This window comes from Mesoplodon densirostris, chromosome 5, assembly GCF_025265405.1.
Source record: "Mesoplodon densirostris isolate mMesDen1 chromosome 5, mMesDen1 primary haplotype, whole genome shotgun sequence".
Lineage (NCBI taxonomy): Eukaryota > Metazoa > Chordata > Mammalia > Artiodactyla > Ziphiidae > Mesoplodon > Mesoplodon densirostris.
This window is the reverse complement of record NC_082665.1, coordinates 90,607,559-90,623,478: the sequence shown is the minus strand read 5'-3', so window position 1 is coordinate 90,623,478 and position 15,920 is coordinate 90,607,559. Positions and strand designations below refer to the sequence as shown.

The 15,920-nt window shown below is 35.9% G+C and overlaps 1 protein-coding gene across 1 annotated transcript in view; it reads left to right on the top strand.

Moving 5' to 3' along the window:
• Positions 1-15,031, top strand: part of ZBBX (zinc finger B-box domain containing) — a 112,534-nt gene extending 97,503 nt beyond the window's left edge. Inside the window, exons 18-20 of the mRNA XM_060100018.1 lie at positions 4,242-4,499; positions 12,996-13,134; positions 14,905-15,031. Of these exons, the coding sequence (XP_059956001.1) occupies positions 4,242-4,499; positions 12,996-13,134; positions 14,905-15,031 (524 nt within the window). The remainder of the gene's footprint in view (positions 1-4,241; positions 4,500-12,995; positions 13,135-14,904) is intronic.
• Positions 15,032-15,920: the final 889 nt, after the last annotated feature.

Sequence of the window (15,920 nt, the reverse complement as noted above, 5' to 3'; positions counted from 1 at the left end):
AAATGTTTTTTGGCTCTATAATTAGATACCTATTCTCACATCAAAGTCTAGGGCAGCTTTAAATACTCTGGCTGCTTCCTTCTGAGGCAGTCAAAGATACTTTTAAAGTCACTATATATTGATTAAAAACAAGTTCACATGCATGCTATGAGAATTTGTTACTAAGACAAATCTTTATATGTAAGTAGCCAAATGCCTTTAAGTATAAACTTAGAGTGATCTGTTGAAGTCAATAATTCACTATAAAAAACATTTGAAGGAGCACCTGCTTGAGGCCTGGTGCTGGTGATATAAATTAAGCCTTCTTCCCAGAAGCCTGAGAGCTTAGAGTCCAGTTCAAAGGCTCTCGAATGTGAGCATGAGCATAATCACCTGGGAAGCCTGTTGCAATGAGGATTTTTCATTGTCACTCTTAGAGATTCTGATTCATTAAGGCTGAGATAAGGTCCAGGAATTTGCATTTATTTTATCAACAATTCCATGTCATGCTGATGTAGATAGTCCAAAAATCATACTTTGAGAAAACTGCTGTATAGACATGTAAATACATAAATTTCACCATATGTATTAATAATAAAAGATTTATGAAAGATCCATGAGTAAGTAACATGCTTCTGGAGACTGATAGGTAACTAATAATAGTACATATGATCAGTTATAATAGAGGTAGATGCATGTGCAGTCTTTTAGGAATGGAGATAGTAAAATAATTGCTTTGCCATTGAAACATGTTGATATTTAAGATGTTAGAGAGTAGGTGACATTTCAGCTAAATCTTAAAGCATTATTAAGACTTCCCAATTAGAGGTGGAAAGAGATGGCTTTCTGGACAGAGATAGTGGCCTGAAATAAAAATGAAATTTTCCTGACTATGCCACAAGTTACAGAAATCTTATGTTCTGAACTGATGTCAGTATATAAAGGAATGCCTCTTTCTGTAAGATTTTTAAGTTTGTGAATATAAAAACATGATAGCTATGAAATACATGTGTGTTGAGCAGAAAGTCCATTGCTTCTCCCCACCCGCTGCCCAAACCTACTGCTCCCCGACTCCGACTTCCTATCTCTGTAATCTGAGGAAATTATAGATTAACACTGATCACAGATATACTATAAATATAACAGAAGAAATTGTCCTTGGTATTAGCTCAAGAATATAGGCTATGATTAGTAATAAGACCAGTGAAATATTGGGAAAATAATGTAAAATGGTGCTTTGGGTTACATTAATGGGCATAAGAATGCCGATATATATAACATTGACGATGGACTACCAGGGGAGAAGCACAGGGGAGGCCTTTGTGCAGTTTGCTTCAAACGAGATAGCAGAAAATGCTCTGGGGAAACACAAGGAAAGAATAGGGCACAGGTATATTGAGATCTTCAGAAGTAGCATGAGTGAAATCAAAGGATTTTATTAAATAAATTATAATACTAATTATATTTATTTATATATATATTTATTTATATATATAATAAATTTATATAATTTATATATATTATATATAATATATATAATATATATATATATTATATATACTTATATATTTAATATTTATTAAAATATTAATCACTCACTGAAGAGTCTTTAATACAATAGTAATTATTACTATTCTAAATAAAACATTAGAATTGGATGAAACATAAGCAGAGCAACATGCTTTTTGCATACTGTTTCAATAACAAGTGACATTCTGACCAAAGGACTCAATATTTTTTCCCTGGATAAAGGTCACAAAACATTACTGTCTTTTGATATTCTTGCTCCACTGTGTAAATTACTGAGAATTTATACATTAAAAAATGTATTTTCTAAGAGTTCCTGAAACATATATGGGAATATTATTTACATTGCCAATGATAGCATAAGTTACTTCCAAAAGGAATTTCTTATGTTTTATAATCTACAAATTGGACTTTTAAAAAAATATGGGATGATCCCTTTAGTCCTGGCATTTTTCATTAGTGCCCATCTTTACTGGTTCTCTAATCTTAACCCTAGCAATAACATTAATAAGCTTATACAGGAAACAACAGAGGAAATGACGTACCTAAATGAACAAAATAAATAAAATCAAGGACCAACCTGAAGCCTCACTGTCTTTCTATGTTTTAGGTACTTTAAATTACACTTTTGAGTATATGTCCAGTAAGAAAGATGGTCTGTCTCTTTGTTGTGTGCTAAGCATAAGTCTGATCCAACCCCAGTGTACTATTTTTTTTCTCAGCTGGGATCAATTAACCTCTAATACTGTAGCAGCCAGATGTTGTTATAAGAGTTCAGCAAGCGTTTGTACTCTGTGTTAAATTTTTCTCACCTCATGTTTGCCTGTGTTGGCAGAAGTCCAGTTCTTCCTAATAACTTCTTTTGTTTGTTTATTTTTTAATTTTTTAATATTCTTTTTTTCTTATTAGTCATCCATGTTATTCACATCAGTGTATACATGTCAATCCCAATCTCCCAATTCATCCCACCACCATCCCCCCCGCCGATTTCCCCCCTTGGTGTCCTTGTTTGTTTATTTTAACGAGTTTTAAATTCCTTTTAATTTTGACTGAGACATAGCACAATACAAATAGAAGGGTGTGGTTTTCTCCATAGATCTAGAAGTTTATATTTATATAGCTGAATTACTGTTATACTCTCTGACCTTTACTTCCATCCTTACTGTTCCTACTACTACTTCACTCTTGGGAATGGCAAGTTTGCTTTTCTTGATGGCTATAAATAAAATATTGATTCCTTACATATTACAGGTAAAATCATTTCCAAATTCTAGTCATTAAAATAAATCTTAGGGATATTTACATTTATTTTTTAAAAAACATAGGCACGTTTTTGTCAGTTATGTTTCTTCAGAATTGTCTCTGAGCACAGACTCAAAAAGGTCAGAATCTTAATTTATTCACAATTTCACTCCCACAAAAATTGTTTTCAAAATTGATTTCTGAAATGTTCATTAAAATTGGTGCCCTTTGGGACTTACCTTAGTCAGTTTTAATTGCTTAAATAATTACATACTGCATTAAGATTCTTCTTAGGGTACTAGCTACCTTCAAAATAGATCTTTTAAGTTAAAAATAAAAGACAGACTCAATAATCATTAACCGTTTAATACATGACAATTGCCTGTAGCCACCCTTCTAAATCTTACATTTTCCTTTGAGTCAATAGAGTGGGCATAATGTTATATGGCATATGTTAAGTCAAATCATGAATTTTATGATAATGACAATAGCACTTCTTTAAAGAATCCAATATTTTACACAAAGGCAATTTATATTAAGAGAATGCAAGATTATCTTATAAATTATTTACATTTAATATATATTTATCTAAATCAGAACTATGATTCAGGATATTAAAAATATACCTGCACTATGCATTTCCAAATTTATGCCTTGAATATTCATTCCCTTGGCCTTTTTTAAAGAAGCTTGTGAGCAGTACCAAATGATATATATAGTTATGTTCTGTTAGTATGTTTTGAACAGATTATATTTTCCTACTATGAAAGAAACACACATATTGAAGAAACCAACTAAGTCAACCTTTGAAATAGGTCAAGATAAAGTGGTCACTACCCTACTGGAACAAAGTGATAACCTGACTCAGATCTGTGCTTCTGGAACTTTTCCGCTGAAGCGCCCTATAAAGTGGCTGAGAGTGAACTCATATTTAGCAAAATTAGAGATGTGCTCTCAATTTCTTTAAAGCCTGTGTTTTTCTAAAAGATTTTGCATACTGGTCTATTTTGTCTCCATATCTGTTTTAATAGAAGAATGTTACACACCATCAAATAAAATTGGTTCACTAGGTACCTTGTTTATCCTATCCTCTTACAAAGCACAGTGTGGCATTGTCCTAGAATTTAAGATACAGGGCACAGTGGTTGGCTATGGGGTAGATGATAAGATTGGGGTGTTGAATTGTTGTGGAATTGACTGGGTTTACAGACGTTTTGTTTTAGTTAATATTAAAATTAGCTTGTCTTTCTCTGAATGTAGAAAAAATTAGGGAAGAATAACCCAGAAGTGTTCTCTATGACATAGGGAAAGTAATTTGGGATTCACAAATTGAGGTAAACCAAAATGGGTGATAATCTAAAGTTCATTTTCTCATAAACTCTGTTGCATGAATTTAACTGTTCTAAGTTCAGGGGACTGGTCTTTTATATCTTTAAGCACTCATTCAGAATTTTAAAAACAGTTGATTTAAATTTTTTTTTTTTTAATTTTAGACTGGACATCACAGAGACCTTCAAGAGCAAATTTACCACTTTGCAACTCTGTGAAAAGAAGTTCCAGCCGCCTTTCTTCTTCTCATCCCCAGTCAAGAAATACAGCTGCTCAATCACTCTCTAGAGCTGCTTCTGAAGTTACAGAAATTGAATATATTGATGATACTGACCATGACGAGCCTTTCTTAGATGACACTGCTGATCAACAAAACTTAGACAATTTGGAAAAAGAATTAAATGCACTGAGAAATCCTGCAGGTAATGCTATTTTTTCACCCTAGACAACATTAACTCTGCCTTCTACCTGATTCTTCATATCATGCTCCAAGAAAACAAGCCTTTCCCTTCTCTTTTAACCATCAACCTTTGTGTCTGTTTTCTTGACTATCCCCCGATGTCACCCTGAAAATGTTATAAAACATGTGGGTGCCCAGCCATATCAGAGGTAGTCCCCTTAGCTCACATAATACACAGTTAAATTGTGGCTAAAGGACCTTCATCCTTCATGCGCACAGAAAAAAAATTTTTTTTTCTCCTTCCTACAAACTCAGTGAGTGGCTAATCTCTGTTGCTTTATAAAAGCCATTGCCCAACACACTTTGAGAAGTGAGCTGTTCGATTTTTTTTTTTTTTTTTTTCGGTACGCGGGCCTCTCACTGCTGTGGCCTCTCCCGTTGCACAGGCTCCGGATGCACAGGCTTAGCGGCCATGGCTCACAGGCCCAGCCGCTCCACGGCATGTGGGATCCTCCCAGACCGGGGCACCAACCCGCGTCCCCTGCATCGGCAGGCGGACTCTAAACCACTGTGCCACCAGGGAAGCCCTGGTTTGATCTTTTGAAGCAATGTTTCTCAAGTTTCAATGTGTACGCAGATCCCCCAGGGGTCTTGTTAAAATGCAGATTCTGATTCTTATGTCTGGGATGGGGCCTGAGATTCTGCATTTTTATAAGACTTCCCCATTTTGAACCTTTTATTTTGATTCATTTCTAGAAGTTTTGATTGTGGCATTCTGGAGAATGTCTGAGTTTTATCTTTATGGTCAATTGGCAAGTTAGCTAGATTAATTTAGTGGATCACAGCTTTTCTCCTCTGCACTCAGTAGACATTTCTCCAGTGTCCTCTGTCCCTGGATATGGTGCTATTTAGTCCTTTGGTGTGGTTTTTCCATTTAACTTTTGTTTGGTTGAATTTAATTGTCAAATACTTCTGTCCCTCAGGTAGAGCTCATGGTAGCTCTATTACTGGAGTCCTGTCATGTTTGAGAATGCCTGCTACCTTTGTATTTGAACGGCAAATTGACTGCGGGTAATTTCCTTGGGTCACTTTTCTCTTCAACCTTGAACATACTGGTTCATTGTCTCCTGGGTCTGAATTTGCTGTGAAATAGTCTGAGGTCTCCAATTTTTTACTTCACCCTCTCTCTTGCATGTGACTTGCTTCTTTCCTGACTGGATGTTAGAAGAATTTTTTTCTTAATCTTTGAAATTTAGTTACTGGACCAGGATTATGTTTCAGTGTCAGTAATTCAGCATTCTTAAAGCACTTAAGTTCCTCCTTATTTTCAGAGAAATTGTCTGCTATTGTATATTTGAGTTGCTTTTCTGTTCCATTTGGCTTTCTCCTGCTGAGACCTGTTTTGTTTATGTTGGATCTTCTTACATTTTCTTCAACTGTTTTAACCTGTTTTTATCTTCCTTTGCATTTACTGACATCTTCTATGTCAGAATTTCAATGTTCAGCTGGTTTTAGTCCATTCTTTATTGATTGACTTAATAAATTAGCCCTTTACAGGTATTGCTTTGACTTTTTTGGGTAACTTTTACTTTGATATAATTTCAGATTTACAGATAATTTGCAAGAACGCAAGGATAGTACAAGGAACTGCCATATACACTTTACCCAGTTCACCACCTGTTTGTCTTTTACCTCATTTGCATATATGTACACACACACACACACACAAACACAACACTTTTTCTGAACCATTTGAGAAGAAGTTATAAACATCATGACCCTTTTCCAAAAAATACTTCAGTGTATTTTCCACAAACAATAGCATTTTCTTATATAACCATGGTACAATGATCAAAATCAGGAAATTTAACAATGATACACTATAATTCTCTAATCCACAGTGCGTATCTAATTTTTTTAAATCGTCTCAGTGATGTTCATTATAGCTTGTTTTTTTCTGGTGCAAGATACAGTCCAGGAAAAAGTGATCATTTAATTTATTATCCTTTTTGATGTCTGACATGCTGTTGTTTGATCTTTGATATTAGTTTTATTCTTTTTAAAAATGTCATTTTCATTATTTCTTCTGTAGCCCAAGGACTTACGGGGGAATTTTGTTATAGTCTTGATCTGTTATCTATAGGATTGGTCTTTCATTTAATCATTCTTTGTGTGCTATGGATTCTTGGATTCCAGTTTGTTTGCATAATTAGTTGCTGTCAGTTCCATGTATCTTACTTGCTCACATGAATTGTGGGTGTCTTTGCTCATATCTTCTGTCTTTTCTGATATAGTGAGACCGCATTCTCCCTGAAACTCTCTCCACTTGTACTGAGATGTGTTAATCTTCTCTTTGGAGCTATTATTTGGGGGTTGACTGTTGCACTCTTTTCTGTATCCTGCTGGCTCAAAGGCACAGGAAGGATACATGAAGGACTGGGGAGTTTAACCTCTTTTGTTGGAGGATCTGGGCTCTTTTGTCTTTTTTTCTGGATTTTATTAAACACCAAATTTTACTGGACCTGATTTCAATTGTGTTCTGTCCCTGGGGGGACACCTGCGAGTTTGCAATTTTCTTGCCTCTGCTGAGATCTTCTGGTGGATGTTTTAGGGCTTAAAAATATTTATAATGTTTTCTCCTTACTTCCCCTTCACACACATTTCTCTAAATTCGTGTGGTATTGGTGAGACTTGTCAGCACCTTAGATGATTCTCCTTTTCCTGTTACTAGTTTGTGTGCTTACTGGGTGGGGAGGGGAGGGGGTGGACAGCAGTAGCCCCCAGCTATACCTTAATGAATCTTCTGTTTATTCCTTTGGTTGTCCCTTGTCAAAGTTTATTATGTGAACTTGCACCTCTTTCTTTGGTTCTTTTTATGATTTTATTTTATTTTTTATTTTTCTGCTTTTTCCATTCATTTCATTAGGGATTGGGGAAGGAGAGATTGTGATCCATCTTTACCCGTCATTCATTTGCCTGACTCCACATTACTAAAAATCAAATGGAAATATCCTTGGAGGTAATTCTCACATTAAAAGCCAATTCTAAAATGAAGCATGTCAGGTCTGAACTGGATCAAAAGAATAATCATACAATTTTAAATCAGAAGGTGAAAGGTTTTTTATTTTGATAAATTGATAAGTTCCATTATTTACAAATGAAATATTTTATAAACAGTAGTCTTTTTTTTGTTTCTAACCTCTCAGCTTTTCCATTTCCTCTGTCAGGTTTGTCCTTACATGCTTCACTTTTTCTCCATGTCACTTATTTCCTCGTACTCCAACACCAATATTTTCACTAGAATACATAACTTTTCATATATAAAAGCAAGCACCCACTATGTAGCCTGTGAACTGCCAGGCCTTTCTGATAGTTCAGGAGCAGAATGCAATCACTTATACATACTCTACCCAGGAACAGCTCTCTTTCTATCTGGGAAGATTGGCCTTGGATGAGTGCACAGCTTTGGAGACACTCACCTGGAGCTGAGGAAGGAAGAAGACAGCACATCAGCTGAATCGTCCCAACAGTCAGTGAGGGGACAGATGCTATGGTGCAATCAGCCCTTATTCTAGAAAATTCACTGATTCAGCACAGGCTTTTGTGTTCTATTCAGCATCACTGGGCAGAAAAATTCTGCCTACATGTCACTACTCATGGTGCATTCTGGAAAAACTTCATGAGGTCTGGTCTCACACAGACACAGCTACACAATTGGACTCTTAAGCAAATATATATGAGTTCGCATCCCTGTGAAACCTGCCTTTTTGTGAGCAGCAAACCTTCTGGCTTGTTTTCTGTTAGCTCTAGGATAGATACATCAGCTTCCTCTGAGCTCTAGGAAAAGAGCCAAGGAGCCTGGAGAAGAAAAGACAGAAAATAACTATAATACATTGAGTAGTTTCTCCTTTGACTCTGATTGCTGAAGCTGACAGTAGAGCCATTTCAAAAGGAGGTGGGGCTGGCAGGGGGCTAGGGATGTGCGCGCGTGCACACACGTGTGTGTGTGTGTGTGTGCGCGCACATGTATGCAGGTTGCAGATACAACTTCCTGCTGAATCAGGAGACAAGGGGCAGCAAGGCAGGGTGGTTGAGAATCAGGCTCTGGGGCCAGGGGTCCAGCTCTGAAACTTAGAACCACCAATTCCTACCTTCTTGACATTGGGCAAATTACTTTCTTAAACTCACGCTGCATCAGTTTCCATGTATGAAAGATGAGTATGATAATAGGCCCTATCATAAAATTGTTCAATGATTGAATTTGAGTACAGGTATATATTAAATATTATATTTATAAAAATTTTCTCTCTCCACACACACACATGCACACACACATGCATTTTAACATTTAAGTGCCCAGCACATAGTCTGTCCTGAAAATACTGTTAAATTATATAAGAAACCAATGGGTGGTGCTTTTGACATACAGTAAGGTATGGTGCACTTGACAAGTCCAATTTTTAGTCAAAAACATATAAAAGCTGTTTCTGTTCTAGAACTATGTTTTTTTTCTGGGCACTTTGAGGATTATAGTTAGCTATAGTTCAGGCCGTATTTTTACTCCCTCCACAAATATCTTTGTAAATAAAACTATAGTCACTCCCTTAATGAACTCAACATATCAGTATAATTTACTTACCAAGGCACTTTTTCAGTTTTTGGATATTGTTATAGCCTGAAGAATTTGGAAATATCAGAAGATACGCATTACAAGAAAGTATCAGTAATAATGCACAGTAAAGCATTCATCTTTTCAATAGTTAAAAATGATTCATTTGTTTTAAACTCATTCTGATTTGTGGTTTAAGAGTTTTTGTGGTGCTTACATTTCCATGGCAATCTTATACTTGTATGAGCCCAAAGGTACTGAGCCAAGTAATTAAAGAGAGGAAAAGACTTTTTCTTAAACAAGAAAGAATAAAAGTCTACCTGATACTAGCAGATGTAGCCATACTGCCTGTGAAGTAAAAGAGTGAGGCAGTAGTTTCCTGAGTAATTAGAAGGTTGACCATCAAGTAAGATATTAAACTGTAAAAGGGCTAATCAGGATTTATAGTTAGCTAATTAACTAGATAACCCTTGTAAAGACAGTCAGGTTAAGTTGGGTTAGAATGGCAATCTGTTTGCTTTAGGGCATCTGAATTTCGGGAAAAAAAAATTGACACATAAAAGTGAAAGTCAACATATTAAATACATTCTGATGTAAGGAATATGAAACCATTCAGTGAGTAGTAATAATCACTGTTTATTCTTCCATGAAATGTTGCTCCATTTGATCTTCACAGCTACCCCGTGAGGTAGATGGGGCATGAGGTAGATGGGGCCGGTGCTGCTTTTAGTCTCCCCTGTGTGGCTACAGTAACTGAGGCTCTGGATGGTGCAGTAACTGCCTCCCCTGGGTGCTCAGAAGTCCCCAGGCACAAACCCAGGCAAGTCTGCCCCACATTCCTTTGTCTTACCACCAGACCACAGTGCCACTTAAACAGTGTGAAATCCTTCCTTCAAATCACTATTGTGATGACTTGAGAGGGAGAGGGTGTGGGCAGAGTGAAGGCAAAGGAGAGAAGGGATGGAGGATAAAGAAGGCAAGACAGTGGGTGAGGAGGAAGACGCTGGCAGGCTGGACACAGGCTCACAGGTTACAGGGCGAGGGTCCTGGGTGTCACACCTCCCGAGCATTGGGGTGCCCTTTGTATGTGTATCTAGTTCTTGTTTTTGTTGTTGGTGATGAATTCCTTATTGGGAAATAGCCTGTCTGCTTTGTTTTTGTTCTTTGAAGTTTTTAACCTGTTTCTTTGGTCCTGCCTTTCTTCTTTACTTCATTTCTTTTTTTGTTTTAACAGCTTTATTGCAGTATAATTGCTTTACATTGTTGTGTTAGTTGCTGCTGTATAACAAAGTGAATCAGCTATATGTATACATATATCCCCATATTCATATGTGTTTATTTCCCCGTAGAATAAAGTTTTATGTACATGTTTTAAATGACCTGAGTTTTAGAAATACACTGTAGAACTTTGTATTTAGTCAATTTTCCTCCTTGGCCATTCTTTATTATTGCATTTAAGAGATTCTTCAGTGATCAGAGAACATACACTCTTACTCCAGGGATAGAAAAGATTTAATTTCAGTCCACTCCTCAACAATCAGCTGACTTGACAGTTATAAAGTAAAATCTCCAATGTAAACATCAATGCAGTCTTCCTTGGTCCTGTATGAGGAAAATCAGAAGACTTAGGTTTTTGTACGGTTGACCTCTTAGGTTTTAATGCTAACCTGCAGTAGGGTTTTTGTTAGCAGTTTTATTTTTCTCTGCCTTGAAAGTCAAGTGATGTCACCTTTGTTCCTGCTAACTTCACAAGGTATTCTGAAATATAATTGTGAGAATGAATAATTTTACAAAAATAGTCTCATCCTATTTTCACATTTTGAATTAGCTCTGCACTCATTCAGTTAGGACTCAAATGCCTAACAGAGGTTGAATATCTCTCCTGGTGGGATTCCTTAGATCTAAGTATCACCATTGGGTTTTAGCACTGTGGTTCTACCAATTCCAAATTCTGAATTGACTGCTTTCCCACGGGTAACATTCTCTATCACTGGAGTATGTGAAGGGACCTTGCCTGCCTGTTTTCTTTCATCTTGTGGAAAAACAGGAGAGAAGATAGTAGCCTAATGCTAAAGAATTAGATTCTGGAACATAGTGATTTATTATTTTGGTGAGCTAAAAGAGCTTAGTTTGAGTTCCAGTTCTTCTGTTATGTAGTTACATGACTTTGAATAAGTTATCAATCCCCGGAGGGCCCTCAATTTCCTAATCTCCAGCAAGTGGGGATGGGACAAAAATTATAGCTGAGGAATCTTTTGTTTTTCTCAAAATTAATCAAATAGAGAGTTCCCAAACATAAACGAGACCAGGGAAAGCTGTCGGGCTTGCTTTGGGGTGGTGGTGGGAGCCGCAGCCTTATCCCTCAACCTACTGAATTTCTCCACGTATCGTAATTTAGAAGTCACTGGGATTTTAAGGACACTTCCAGTCGTAAATGTATTGAGCTCTATCTTGCAGGAGGAATAATCTAAGTTACCTTCTGTAGGGGAAGCTCTGCTTGCTTAAAAACTTCAAGTTATTTCTAACCAGCCCCCCACCACAAAAGTATCTTTTGTCAAGTGTATAATACTCGCAATTTGGTGTTTGGTCCTTCTGATCTTGGCGCTTTCATAAGAGTGAAGGGAGGAACAGCAGCCAGTAGTTTTAACAGTTTAAAAGTCTGCATAACATAACCTCATGTATAAGTTAGATGGCTCTTACAACTTTATCAATGACAAAACGAGGGCATTATGACCTAACATAGCAATTGTATTTATTTCTATAGTTGACTTTTTGGTAGTTCATATAAAGATGTGTTTGCTTATACGTTTGCTTATTTAGCTTGCACTATTTGTCCTTACTCAGGCTGAATCACCGGCCAGATTCATGAAAAGGAAGAAGATTTAAGGCTTCACCCCTTTCACATACACATGGCTATTACCTACCCAAACAAAGCAAGGAAGTCTAAAAAGAAAGGGTAGCTTTTCCAAGACTAACCATTGCCTCAGACTGTGTGTGGGGAAACCTTTTAATTCTTAGAAGATAAAAAGATATGATAAAGTATTTAACATTCAGGCAAGTTTAGGAGTTGCCCAGTATTGTAACTTTAAAGAGGCTCACTTGATTTTCTTTGGAATTTTGGGAATTTTCAGGGCATTTGACACTTAAAATGTCAAAAAATCAAAATTCGTATACTAAAAAATCAGTGTGGCTGGGTAAAGTAAGTCAGATAGAGGAAGACAAATACTGTCTATACTACACTATACAAGTACTATACAAATATCACTTCTATGGGGACTCTGAAAAGGCCAAAATCATAGAAACAGAGAAAAGTGGTGGTTACCAGGAGAGGAGAGTGGGAGAAATGGGGAGATGTTAGTCAAACAGTATAAACTTATAAGATGAATAAGTTATAAGATGAATAACTTCTGGGGATCTAATATACAGCATAGTGATTATAGTTAGTAATACTGTATTGTATACTTGAAAGTTGCTAGGAGAGAAGATCTTAAATGTTCTCACCACAAAAAAGAAATGGTAGTTATGTGGAATGATGGAGGTATAAACTAACACTATGGTGGTAATCATTTTACAATATATGTGTCTCTAATCAACACATTGTATACCTTAAACTTACACAATGTTACATGTCAATTGTATCTCAACAAAGCTGAAAAAATTGGAGAATTTGCTAAAAATAAATCAGTGTGATTAAAGTGACGATACCCATGCCCTCATTTGGAATCTCAGATCAAACGTACCTCACATTCAGCCCACCCCACCAACACTAAAAAATTGAGATGATTGAAAATCTGTACTGACCATCTTTGTACTGCTTGTAGTTTACTTTGAGTAAACTTCCAGCACCATATGCTGTACATTTGTTTCTTGAATTTATGTGTTGACAATGCATGAAATAAAATATTTCAGATCCTTCAGAAAAACTTTACAGCCTAACCTCAGAAGAGTTACCAGCCTTCAACAACCATTTGCTGAATACAAGTCAGACTACCTGGAATTTCCGTAAGAGCTCACGTGTGAGGGGCCCATGTGGAGTTGAGGAACAGAGGTAGGTTAAATCTGCAGCTTATATGTACAGACAGTGCATAATAAAATTTTTGACAAGCCCCAACTAGTTATCTTTACAACAAAAAGAAAGGTTGTCCTCATGTGTATACTTTATATGGCCATTCTTTGTAAAATGTTTAGGTCCTTTGCTGACCTATTATCAGGATTTAGTGAAAGGCTTATGAAGTTCTTACTTTAACGTGAAGAGATAATTCTCTGCTGCACAATGTGTGTCAGGAAAATGAAAAAAAACATTTGGAATTTAATAATCCTTCAGCATTTCTTCTTATATTGAAAAACAATTGCCTTGCTTGCATTCATTAACTTACTGAATTTCAACACTTTGCATTAATAGCCTCTTACTCAATGTATAGAATAGAATATTGAGAAGTCTCCTTGAAATCAAGCCTAGATCATTAATGGTAGCATATTTTAATCTGTATAACTTCATTGTTTCCTTACATAAGAACATTTATTTAGAGATGGTGATCTGTTTATAAGGAACATGGGTTATACTAATAAATCTTCAGAAAAGTAATCTATCATGTCAGGCTACTTTTGACATACTGGAATTCCCTGAAAAAGGAAGAGGGATTCTTCTAAAAAGACTGAGATAAATGTAAAATAAAACTCCCTTGAATTGTAAATTCCTTTGATTGGTTGAAGTCTAATATTGCAGTAAAAGGGAATCAAGAGTCCATTACTTTGTCTTTCTGAAGGAGGAAATCATTTAGCTGTGGTCTGAGGATTTTTGCATTTCTAACACCACGAATATTTTTTTTAAGGGATCAATATAAAGTTGCTATTTTTTTCCCTAAAAAAATCATTAGGAACAAAGTAACTAAATCAACTTCATGCTCTCACCATCATTTCATAAAAGGAAAGACATTTAGTACTAAATATAAAGAGAATATACTAATAGAATAAAGCACAGTTCTTTAAAATTAAAAATTTCATGAAAAAGTTATTACCTTGTCCTTCTTTTCTCAGACCAGTGAAAACTTTTTTTTTTTTTTTTTAATCATAGTTAGATATGAACTGGTCTACCGACAACAGTTTAGGAAATGCTGGTTTAGCCTGTGTTGGGCATAAAATCCAAAGAAGAGTTCTATCTGTCACAGGGTGAGCTATTGGATATTATTTAATAGCATACATCGGCTGAAATTCTGGATAACTTGGACCAAAATATCTGAACTATGCAGGCTCCTCTCTGTTCCCCCATTCTACATCTTTCCCCAAATCTCAGACAGCAACACACTAGAGTTTCCACGAGTTCCTTTCCACCTTAAAATGCAACAAAATAACTATAAAATTGCTGTTCTGAATTTTGGCTTTGGCATATCTTGACTGGCTATCCACATAGTCCTAATTTACTGTACACAAAAGAGGTGATTTATCTGGCAGTCTATTCACCGGGATTCTGTTAAAGAGCCAATGTGATGATGAATGTTCTTAACGATGACCCGGAGGCTCTGTAAGTTTGTGAACTACCTTCTGAATCATCAGTGAACGACACAACAAGAGACCATAAAATCTCTCCTTGGTTCCACTGTGGCTTTATTTCTTGGGACAGGGAGAATGATGGGGATCTCTCACTACAAGGAGGCTTGGTGTATTGGGCACATTGAAAATTATGGTCTCAGTCTAAGACGGCCCCCTCACGTCTGCCTGCCTTCGATGACTTCAGCGTGTGTAGTATTGATCAGAAGATAAATGAAGAGTTGAAACCTGGTTCTGTATATTGTGTATTGATCTTTTAATGTATTTCCAGCTCTTCTGAAAGAGATACTGAAACCCAGTCCTGGCTGACAGTTTCTGAAAGCAGTACGGATGAGGAGGAAGAAGATTTTCTTGACGAGCAACATGTCATTACACCCCCGTGGTCAAAGAGTACCTAATGATCATTTGTTCATTACTGTTTCCATTTTGTTCCCAGAATAAATCGAACAACTGAAAAAAGTAATCAAGTGATTATGTGTCCAGGTGCTGGAGATTTTGATTATTGTCTCTGATACTTCAAGGTTTGGAGACTAATAAAAGTTAGTGAAATTACAAGTTTAAGGGCTTTTTCTTCCAAATGGTATATTGTATGTCAAATACTAATCTATATTGCAGATCATATTAGTAAAATTTAGTGAAATTTAAAATAAGTGGCGGGGGTGGTGGTGGTGGTGTGATGAATTGGGAGATTGGGGTTGACATATATACACTAATATATATAAAATAGATAACTAATAAGAACCTGCTGTATAAAAAAATAAATTAAATTTAAAAAAAGGAAATTGATAAAAAGTAAGTTATAGCTATGTCTCTAAGAACTTATAAGATAGTACATGATTATCTTTTTTAAATTAACTTATTTTTATTGAAGTACATTTGATGTATAATATTATATAAATTAGTACATGATTATCTTTAAAGTAACACTAATTGTTAAATTACATTTTAAATAATTATGTCATCAATGTACATTTGATGGCCAAGTTATACTTGGCAGTATCATTAATTGAGCCTGGAATCCATTTTTTACTTTGGTGATTACACCTTTTTTTTTTTTTTTTTTCTTTTGGTGTTTTTGACATTTATAGAAGTTCTGATAACATCAAAAGTTTCTGCTGGAAGAGAAAAAAGGGACCTAAAATAAAGTGGACATAATACTTGCCATTCTCTGTTCTAGTAAAACACAGAAAAGATCCCCTAAGTATCTTATTTGGGGAGGGTCAGTGTGATGGTTAATTTTTTGTGTCAACTTGACCAGGCTAAGGTACTCAGATATTTAGTCACACT